At 37.4% G+C, this 11,891-nt stretch overlaps 1 protein-coding gene across 1 annotated transcript; it reads right to left on the bottom strand.

The window, feature by feature from the left end:
- Positions 1-8,466: 8,466 nt before the first annotated feature.
- Positions 8,467-9,258, bottom strand: EV154DRAFT_486172 (uncharacterized protein; the record flags this gene model as incomplete). Its single annotated transcript, XM_051598821.1, has 1 exon — positions 8,467-9,258. One exon carries the CDS (start codon positions 9,256-9,258, stop codon positions 8,467-8,469), a length of 792 nt encoding a protein of 263 aa, XP_051452747.1.
- Between the last annotated feature and the right edge of the window lie 2,633 nt (positions 9,259-11,891).

The following is an 11,891-nucleotide window of genomic DNA, read 5'->3' as shown; positions in this document are numbered from 1 at the left end:
CTGAATACATTTAAGCCTCCAGCAAGTGTAGTGACGGTCGGGAAGTGGTGCAAACCGTGAAAAAATATGCGGAGAAAAAGTACCTTTCCCCCCCAGAAAGGTTAGAATCCCTTCGGACTTAGACCATGAATAGAATTTTTTTTATAAATACACATAAGCATTCATTTGACCTTCAATGCTGTGAAGAATTTGAGCTTAGCTAAAAGATCTTTTGTGTAACTCAATTGAGTTTATTAACGAATTACACAGCAATAATAAAACAATAGTTCTTTCCATTTTATAATTTTTGGTCGTTATTAGCCTTTTCAGAATAAAGCGCAGGATAAGCCAGTTTGACTCAAAAGGGATTAAACTAAGACATAAATCAGAAACTTCGACTTCATTGTGACGTAATCCGTTAGAATACACAATAGAAAGCGTACCTCTATTCAAGCTACAGCCTGAAACCAGTCTAAATATATCTCTCATCAACATCTTACGATCAGAGACTGTCAATTCCCGGCCAACATTACAATGCTGAACTTTTTTTTATTTTTTGCCTAATGTCAAGGGGAGTAGGGTACTCTTGCCAAAAAAAAAAAAAAAAAAAATACTCATCACCAACATCGCAGTTGCGAAAAAACAAAATCGAGACAAATTTGAAATTTATCAGGTTTAAGCTTGGTGGCACATTATGTCTTGTACCACAATATTCAGGGGATAATGAAGTTCTTATTAAAGATAGCTGTGGCACCTCAACGTGGCTGATGTAACCTTCATATGTTTTCCTATTAATGTTATTATTTAAATGTGTGCCTTATACTTGTATCAAGGACGATATGAGATCAAGCCTATCCATAAAGTAAATGATCAGTATTTAATATAAAGTATTGATAAGAGTTATATTTAGGATTATCAAATGGAAGATTTAGGAAGTGTAGATAGAGTCATATATTAAGTATATAGCCTCGATTACGACAACACTGCAAATAACCATGTGAAGATCGTCCATCACAACATCATAACGTACACCAGAAGTCGAGAAGGAACAAACAAAATTGTGGCATTTGACAAAATATTACATAGAACAGTAATGAGATAAAAGTATATTTTTATTAGAGGTAAAAATAGACTAAATGAACTCTGCTGCTATGAAATAATTGAACCTTTTTATATTGCACAACTCTCCTGAGTTTTAATGATGAGTCAACCTTTCTGGTTTTGCAATAGATCTATACTTTGTTTCTCGCCTTGGATTAAATGGATACTACTCGTTAGAATTGTTTGCAGTTAACGTTGTCCCATATCAGTGGACCGGGAGCATCAATACTCTAATAAATCTTTAGTATTACGAGACACTTATTTATCAGATCGTGCAACGGTTACTTTAAAAGATGCATACTTGTTTGTCAAGTGTAATTGGCAATAGAACATAATAGTGATCATTTATTTATTATCTTTGTAATGAATAAATTACGACCCCAAATACAAAATGTCTTATCAATATTTGTATATTTGGTTGTAGAAGATAGGTATCCATTAATTCATACACCATTTCTTTATACTCTTTACCAGCAGTATAATTATATCAATATATAAGTAAATGAACCATTTATATTAATAGCAGTTCTATTCTCTCTCTGGGAACCTAATCAATTGAGAGAACGCTTAATATTAAGTTCCCCTTCTTATAATTCTTGATTTGATCTGAGAAGATTCTCTTCTCGATCGATGATATCCTAACTCAGTGGTATATCATTCTGTATCCAACTGTCATTTGTATATCGTATTTAAGCCAATCATGCAATGTTTTATATAGAAGTATGTACTCGAAGTAGGAGAAGTTGTGTAGCAGTATACAAACGTATGCTAATATGCAACATCAAAGGTTGTGTTAATTTCATGGCTTATTCATCTAAACAATTTGCTTAATTATTGTTAAGTGAATCGTACCCAAATTGGACAAAAATAACCACTTCTACCAGCAGAATTGGTTCTGGCAGCTTCGATGCCATACAGTGTTCTTTACATGATTACAAGAGTATGTTATTTGACTTGAATATCCAGTTCTATCTTTTACTACAGAATATCTCTTTACATCTCCATAAAAATATCACACGTCAAAAAGACAAACAAGAGGGGAATAGGCTACTTTTGATAGGCAAAGCAACTATGGAGCTTCAAAACCGGTTTTTGAAGCTGATGACTACATTTATTCCCGCGTTAGATCAAATGTCATCAAATTTTTAGGTATTTTGGTTGAGCCTTGGTCTGTAAATAATGTCAGTTGTTGAGGATTATGATCGTGTAACGTAATTTGACTACGGTAATTATGGCTAAATTCCACAGATATATTGAAATGTCGTCTTTCTTTATTAATATAATACATAAGTAGCTCATTGATATGTATTGTGAATGGATCAAAGTATTTCACGTGCGATCGGACTTTAATGTCCCAAAAGTTTAGACATTTTTTGAAGAGCTTCAGACGACTCAAAATTAAAGATATCAACTTCGCCTTCCCCATTTAATGTTAAATACATGTTTGTGAACAAAAAATAGGGACTACGTTCTAAACTTTTTTTATAATATTTTCTTCTAAAGACTCTCAAAGTTGGTCGGTTTTTAATTATTTTGGCTAGGACTTGGCTGTAAGGGGGAATTATTGAAAGAACATGGTCTATGTGTGTTAATAATTTAAATACCGATCCCAGTTAGGGTAAAATACAACAACGAATAATATAGCGCCTACAGTTACTAAGATTCTAGTATTTTCTGTCAAATTATGTTGAATTTCCGGCTCTAGTCATAACAATCGGATTATTTTCGAAAAGATATTCAAAGACGTTCCGAAGGCCCAAAAATAAATATATTTGAAAATGGAAAGCAGGTCAATAATTTATATGTTTAGGAACATTATTTGGGGAATTGGATTACTACTTTCCTTTTCAATTTGATTGCAAATGCATTGTTACTTTCTCGGTATCTATAATAGAGGCTTAGTCTTAATTTTGTCCATGGGTAACCAAAACATGGCCTGAATGTCAGTCTTAAATGATCTTCAGAAACTCGAAAATTTATCGGATCGAAAAACCAGAAGCAGATATATACTCATAAAATATACATTAATTTTATTTGGGGTTCTTCAAATGTTCTTATTATACGTTGCTCGTAGAAAAGTGACATTCGTGTTATCCGTCTACTTTAAACTCAAAATCAATCATCATTGGACAAATTATGGGACGTCTATGGTTATCAATTATTGCAGAGCCTTCAGAACCTCCAAAAATAAAAATAAAATGAAACTTGTGCAATGTTGTTAAAACATATATTAACATTATGTGGGGGAGACTTCAAGTAGCTTTCTGTGTCATTTAACTACTAACTTTTTGAACATGATGTAAAACAAGGTTTGGATATTATTTATACTGCGACTTGGCAAAACTCGCGTTTAACTTTTTTGACCAGAAAAATCCTATTTTTATTTTATTGTACTACATACTTGTAAGAGTAACAGAAAGAGATGTAAATATAGACTGAGTTTCATTTATTAGGTTATCCATATGTATATATGATATCTTAGAGTTACACGCTCTTACACTGCCCTCCCCCTAAAGGAGACTGCACTAGAAATAAAAAATATAGTAATGATACAATAATATGGAAAATATAATAAAGAAATGATAAGGATAAATGATAATAAAATGATAAAAATAAAAGATAAGATAATAAAATGAGTTTGTAATAACCCAGAGAACTAGAACTTTTAAAGATCCTTAATGTTGGATGTAGTCGTCTTAACAATATTTCTCTTCGCATTGTTGGTTACGAGTTCCAATGAGTAAGCATCCTTTTTCTTATTGACCTCGTAATTTTCCAAGGACCTGTGAACTTTGGTTCAGCAAATTTCCAATGATCTTTCATCTTGATCTTTAGAACCTTATCCCCCACCGAAAAAATTTCTTTTTCTTTTCTATTACGGTTGTAATATTTTTGTTGACTAGCCTGCGTACGTTGTATATTTGCCCTGAAGTTGTCTTGTAGAATCGGTAAATAATGGTTCAGGTATGCCAGCAATGACTTCGTGTTATAGTTTTGATACTGAACATCCGGTAACGACCCAAGAGCAGGTAGCTTCGCCTTCCTACCAAACATCGCCTCAAAAGGAGTCACTCCAGTAGACTTCTGCTTGGAAGTGTTAACTCCAAAAGTGACAAACGGCAAATAAAGATCCGACGATCTAGGGTCTTCCTCACAATACATCGATAAGCTTGTTTTGATAGTTCGATTCATCCTTTCCACTAGGCCATCAGATTGTGGGTGTTCCACGCTTGTTTCTACTTTATCAATTCCAAGACGTAGACATACTACCTTCATAGCCTCCGACACAAAACTTGACCTATTGTCGCTTATAAATTTTTTCGGTCTACCAAATACCAAGATAATAGCATATATCAAAACAGAAGCAATCGAATCCGTGTCAAATGTTGATAGAGCTGCTGTAACTGTCCACTTCGTGAAGTAATCCATGAATACCAACAGATATTTGTTTTTGCCATATGATTCCGGTAAAAAAGCAATATCTGCAGCCCAGATTTCGGTTGGGTAACCCACTTCGATACTAGTCATCTTCCTATACTTGTGCGTAGGAGTCTTGAACAATTTGCAAGTCGGACAATTCTTGACATAATTCTCGACATGCCTTGTCATTTTCCACCACCAGCCATTAACTTTGGCTTTCTCCAACGTCGTGTCACGACCCATGTGTCCACTCGTTGGATGACGGTGTATGGCCTCAAGAAAATCCTTGCGCAATGTTTCGGGAATTACCAATACCGGTCGATCTGGATCCTTTACCATTGTTATGCGACAAATCGAGCGCATTTCCAATTTTTCTTTCTTTTTAAACACCTACTAAAGTGCAATACACCTTTTCGGGCTTGCACCTGTCAAAACTACTTCTTTTCATCTTTTTCTTATCCTCAGATCTGTGACCTCTTAGTAGGCGCAATTACCTCAACCTCTTCTATAAATTTCCCCAATTTCTTTAATTTCAGTGACTGGATTATACGTCCATCACTATATATAGGCATCCATAAGACCTCTCCTAAATAAAAATCCTCATCTATTATCTTACTCATATTTCAACACTTTGACTTATTAGTTTTATATATTATTCAGCTCTATTATCCTTCTGATTGATCCCTTGATTACACTTTTATCATTGTATCTTTTATTTATAAGCATATAAGCTATACTTAAATCCATTTATTTTTTAACAGTTCAGCTTCTGTTTAAACTAGCTGTGGTGCTCACTCAACTCGCAATTATAAAGACCTTCTTTACTAAACTCTATTTTATTTAAAGAAATACTCCTTATCCCGCCAATAATACTCGTATACTCTTATTTCACTATGCATAAAATACCATCCTTCAATTTGAATTGTCTGGGTAATATTTTCTGTTTAAGCAGCTTTACTACTTGAGGATCCTCTCCCTGTCCCTTTATTAACGCTTCCGCTGGAGATAACTTCGAAGATTCCTGTGCCATAATCCGAGTTTTGTGTTCACCCGCTCTAACTGACTCATTGTCACCACCACCAATACCGCTCAAAGCGTCTGCATCCAAATTTTTACTTCCTTTTCTATGGAACAGAGTGAAATCATATTGCCAAATGTCAATAATCCACCTAGCAATTCGACCTTTTGGATCTTTAATATTCAATAAAGATTTCAACACTGCATGATCTGTATATATAACCAGAGTGGCGCCATGCACGTAACAATGAAAATATCTAAGTCCCCAAGCAACCGCTAAACATTCGCGTTCCGTAGTAGTATAATTCTGCTGAGCTGAATTTAATGTTCTTGACGCATACGCAATGGGCCTTCCCAACTGTAACAACACCGCCCCCACGGCAAAATCGGAGCCATCACAATGTAATTCGTATGGAATATCACTTCGAGGAAAAGCCAATTCTGGTAACGCCATAAGTTGTGTCTTCAACTCCTTAAACACTTTATCGCAGGTAGGTGACCAAAACCATTCCACTCCCTTCTTCAGTAACTTATACAACGGTGTGGCGAGATCTGCCAAATTTCTAATAAATTTGTGATAAAATGTACAGATACCCAAAAATTGCTGTAATGATTTAACATTCGTAGGAGCTGGCCATGACTTGATAGGCGCTGTCTTTTCCGGTTTGCTCTTGACACCAGAACCAGACACCACAAACCCCAAAAACCGGACTTCTCGTTGGAGGAACGCACATTTGGCTAAGTTAATCTTCAGATTTCAGTGGTCCAAGATACGTAAAACTTCCTGCACTTGACGCACATTTTCTACCCTTGACTTTGAATGAACCAGTATGTCGTCTAAATAAATTACCGTAAAAGAGGAAACACTATTTAGTAAGGTATTCAAGAACCTGGAAAAAGATGCGGGTGCATTGGTTAGTCCAAACGCCAAACAATTATACTCATATAATCCTTTCGATGTTCGAAAAGCTGTCTTGCAACGATCTTTCTCTCGAATGGGTATTTGCCAATATGCCGATTTCAAATCAATACTGCTAAACCACGAAGAACCAGCCAACTCGTCCATTAATGAATCCATTCTTTCGATCGGATACTTATCCTTCCGAGTGATCTGATTCAGTGGACGAAAATTTGTACAAAATCTTGCCGTTCTATCACTCTTCGGCACCACCACCGGATTTGATACCCATGGTGAATCGCTTATTCGAATAACCCCACGTTTCAACGTCTTCTCTACTTCTTCCAACACTACCTTTTCTTCCTTAGTGGATCGTTTAAAATTATTCGCGACCAAAGGTTGATGATCACCTGTATCTATGGTATGTTCAAAAGGAGCATTGGTGATAGTTTGTAATTCGGTTTCATCATATAGCTGTTGGTGTAAACTTAAAATATTTCTGATCTCCGTAGGGATGGTTTCTAACTTGTACTGCCCATCTGCTGTTTGAGACAAACTAACTGTTGATGGTTCGCAAATCCACGATCGAGGTATCAACCTCTTAAACAACGGATCGATCGCAACTTGTGTCTGAATGAGCCAATCCATACCGTATATAGTCGTCAGATTTTGTTTATCCACCACCCGGACATATACTGGTTCAAATACCATGCCTTGAATTTCGCAGGGTATCAAAACTGCTTCCCTTGAAACCGTACTCATACTGTTACCATAAGTGATTCGAATCGGAGGTGCTTGATATATCTCCAGGTTTAACCGACTCACTTCAGCTCGAGAAATTGTGCTGATTGTCGCACCTGTATCTACCAACACTTCCGTTATCAATACTGGATTGTCCTTGGCTTTGTAGACTTTTGCTTCGAGAATAAAGTTTTTCTTTTCATCACCCATGCCACCTTCCAAAACCGGGATAAACTGATCATTTGAGGAGTGCTCTCCATCGACTTGTTGACTGTGTGTGAAGAATTGAGAAAATAAATTATTAGTAATATCTAGCTCTAAATCGCTCTCAAGCCTCCCTTCATTACCGTCCTTGATAGGTTCCGCCTTTTGATGATGAGAACTAGCACCTTTAGACTTCTTTGATGAATCCTTATCCGCATTTTTAAATTTCTCTAGCAAACGGCAATCCTTGATGACATGATTCTCTTTTCCGCACGCATAACACTTCGCCTTGCTTTGCTTTTTACCCTTGTTATCGCTATGTCTCTTCTGATTGGAAAAATTTCCACGATGCTGTTGAGCATTTACGTCCACGTCCATTGGATCATCACCACGTGCATCAGCACCCAGAGGATTCCATGTACCAGTAGCAACCGGGCGAGGAACCTTTGCTGCACCAGAAGATACCAGATGCGGGAACTTGAACTTCATATTCCTTTCAATGTCGATCGCAATAGAAATAGCTTCGTTAATGGTCTTTGGACGAGCAGGTAGAAATGCTTCAGCTGTGGCTTTGCTGACTGCATTGTAGAAATAGTTCATCTGTAAAGGAAAATTGTCTTTACTGATAGTTGTTACTTCCAGTAATAGACGAGGTCCAAAAGTATTCATCGATTCAGAGCCTTGTTTCATTGTATGCATCTTAGCAATTGCTCTAGCCATGGCATCCGCTTCCCCACCGTAAAATTGGTTGAAGGCAGCCACCAGAGCGTCTAGATCTGTAGTTATTTTCTCAGATAACGTATCATACCAGGTACTAGCGTGTCCTTGCATGGCCATCATAAATTCGTCTAAGCATTCTTCGGATGTATATTTATGATATTTGATAGCCTTACGGAACTGACCTAACCACTGCTGAGCTGTAGGTGAACCAACACCAAAGAAAGGAGCCGTTGGAAATTTATTTTTCCTACCAGACGGTACCTTTTCACTCACCAGACGAGTTTCACCAGAGTTCACTCATTCAGTTTGAACCGTGAAAGCCTAATCCGCTCAATCAATGACGGAGTTGCTGAACCCACAGACTGGTTGTCCCACCCACCGGGTGATTAGTACTCAGATGACTGTTCATTCATTCCTTGGCTACCTAAACTTCTAACAGTTGACGTTGTTCTTCTTGGGGGTGATAACAACCCTGATGATAGCTTAGGGGATGCCTTGACAGCCTGCGATACATCATTCCTGAATACTTCTTCTGAGATAGATGAAGCTGTTGGTTTACGCGTAACATCTACATGTAACCTTTGATGCTCTAGATCTTGTGGAACTTTCTCCAATTGGGAACGAAGCTTGCGATTCTCTTCTCTAAGTTGATCAAAAACTGATTGCGTGCTGACTAGTTCAATATCTGCTTGTTCAGCACGATTGACACATTCGATACAACGATCGTTCAATCCTATTAATTGAGTCTTATATCCTAAGATTGCACTGTCCTTTTCAAGACCTTGTTGGTGAGCTATTTCCAACTGACGTCTCAAATCAGATACATCCGCCTGAAGTTGTTTGACCATGTTCTGAGTGTCTTTCAACTGTTCAGCGTGGATATCACCTTGTGCTTGCAATTGTTGAGAATAAAACCCTTTTAACTCTTCCATTTGACTTTGGTGACATTCAGCAGTGCGTGTTCTTTCCGGCTCCTCTCGAATCATAACTTTCTTCATTTGTTGGTCAAAATGATTTTCCATGTTCGCTTGCCACATAGCATGTTGTTCCTTGAGAGAATCCATCTCTTCCACATGTTTCGACGCCATTAACTCGTATAATTGACGGATGTCAGATGACGTTTGACTTGGCAACGCCAGTGTCCATAAAGAACCCTGTTCTTCGGTAGGATTACTCATTAAGACAGAAAAATAAACAAAGAAATTATAAACAAATATGCAATAAGGGACGTATGTTAGGCAAATAAAAATACGTTTTAAGCTACTCCACCAATGTAAGAGTAACAGAAAGAGATGTAAATATAGACTGAGCTTCATTTATTAGGTTATCCATATGTATATATGATATCTTAGAGTTACACACTCTTACAATACTACTGTACATCAAAATGCCTGCACCTAGTAAAAGAACTTTAGCAATTCGCAATAGATTAAGATATACAACTGGTAAAATTATGGCTATCGAATAAATAGCTGAAACTGTCGAAGAAGATTAGATTGTCTGCGAAGAGGATACCAACTGTGTTAAACACACATACAATGAAAATCATCGGTGATTCAAATTTATATAAATTATCAAATTTGGAATTCTGACACATTGAATACAATGGAAGAGCCGATAGAAAATATTATTAGAAATCATTGAAGCAATCTGTCGGCGACAAGGTACTCTTGAATTCCTGTAGAATTCATTAGCCAAGATAATTTATGGACTAGCAATTCTAATAACAGTCAGCTTTGAAAAGAGTATAAATAGACCCCGTTATTTCATAGTTAAAACTTCAGTGAAATAAAGTAACAAGGACTTATAATCGTACCTATCGTACCATTGTTTTTCTTATATACTTTATATGTTTTTATCAAATTAGAAGTAATTGATTTGTAGCACCAACGACCTTCTCAAACATACGGAGCGTATCGCTACACCCAAAACATCAATAAAGCACTTTTCGATGATGGAACATCTTCCAAATAAACTAAAAATGGTCATTACCATAAGACTTCAGCAATAACCATTTCGAGAAAAAAAAATCAAGCAAAGACTGTAGAACCTGCTAATACTATCTTGAATTTTGGTGACACTATTTCCTACGACTCTCGCGCTGAAGAAAAAGAGCAGTACGTGACTCATACCAAGAAAGAGCTTGAAAAAAGTAGAGTTTTGTTCAAGGATATGCCAATTATTGCTAAGCCAGTAATGAACAAATCGCTCGATGGTAGTAACGTGGATTCATACAATCATATCCGCTATGTGTCTGTTCAGCAATACTTTCAAAACCGATTGGAAGGTTTGACAAATCACGAGGCAGCTAAAAAATCAGGAAATTCTCTTTGGCCCAATTGCTTTAAATTTTACCGACATAAAGCAATTATCAAGTGGGTAAATGAATTCCTTGAAAATCAAGTCTTGTCCAACTATAGTCAAGTTGTTCACGCTAAACGTGTCTCTTTCGTAGCTGATAACGACGTTAAGACCAAGGTTTTGGATATGATCAAGAAGACTACTGCCAATTACAGAACAGTAGATAATATTAAAACATTTATCGACGAGGACGTTATTCCTGCCACTCTCGGTGTTACTAGAAGCGTTGGTAAAACTACGGTGGCCAGATATCTTTACGAAGGGCTATTTTTACCGTAAAAACAAAAAGGCTATTTTTTTCGATGGTCACGAGAGACCTGATGTCGTCGAATATAGACAAGCTTGGAGTAAACGCATGTTAAAATACATGGAGCGTTCTGAACTTTATTAAGGTGACAACCAAGAAGAGGTGTTGGAACCTGTTTTGAAAGATGGTGAAAAGAAGATTGTTTTGTAACCCACGATGAAAGCACTTTTTATGTAAACGATGGAAAAAGCGACTTCTGTCTTACTAGCGACGAAAAATACATTCGTAAAAAAGGGCCTGGATCTTCCATCATGATCAGTGAGTTCCAGTGCCCTTGTCATGGAACTATGAAGAGTGGCGCTTGGACCTCAAGAAGGTACTTTAAGGCCGGTGGTGATAGAGAAGGTTGGTGGACATATAAACACATGATCGAGCAGCTCAAAGATGACGCGATTGAGCTTTTTGAGCTTCTCCATCCCAATTGCGTTCGTGTCCGCACGCATCTTTCCCTCCGTACAAAAACTTTAGTTTTGTACGACACAAAAGATATCAAGCAATTATAACAATCTCTACCCCTTCAGAACTAACAAAGACCCCTCAACCTAACCTGATTCGCATTCGACGTTCAAAGACTTACCTGTCACACTCGAAGGACACCGAACAAAACTACCCATTAGGTGCAGATTCTCAGGAATCTTCAACACATCTCACAGAAACCACTGATAGAATAGTCGACTCTGACGCTACTTCTGTAACAACAGTTGAACCTGCTCTCTTAACTTGCAAACAAGCAATCAAACGACCTTTTCTTGCTTCTACTATTGTAAAGCTGTTTGACGACAACATCACCCGCTGCAAAAAATCCACTGTCACCAGTAATTCTACCATTGTTAGACTTCACCCACACGACCACTACAAAATGCAAAACAACATGCTTCCCAGTATTAGCTTGACACCGGCCTATAAAGACGGTGATACCAGCCCTGCACCCCCATCGGACGCTAATCCCACGGACAAGGATGACTCGTCAATGTAGATCAATTCTCAATTTGCTGATACCACCACGGACCTCTTCTCTCGAAGTAGTCTACCCGAGGTACCTATCAGCAACACTTCACCAACTAATGAGACACCTAGATGGGCTTCCGTCATGCAAGCTCAAATTAGGTGCTTCTCAAGCAAACGGGGCCGACAAAGGTTTGT

This window comes from Mucor mucedo (genome assembly GCF_025094135.1).
Source record: "Mucor mucedo strain NRRL 3635 chromosome Unknown EV154scaffold_136, whole genome shotgun sequence".
In the NCBI taxonomy this organism is placed as follows: domain Eukaryota; kingdom Fungi; phylum Mucoromycota; class Mucoromycetes; order Mucorales; family Mucoraceae; genus Mucor; species Mucor mucedo.
The sequence above is the reverse complement of the archived record's forward strand: the minus strand, read 5'-3'. Positions and strand labels throughout refer to the sequence as shown.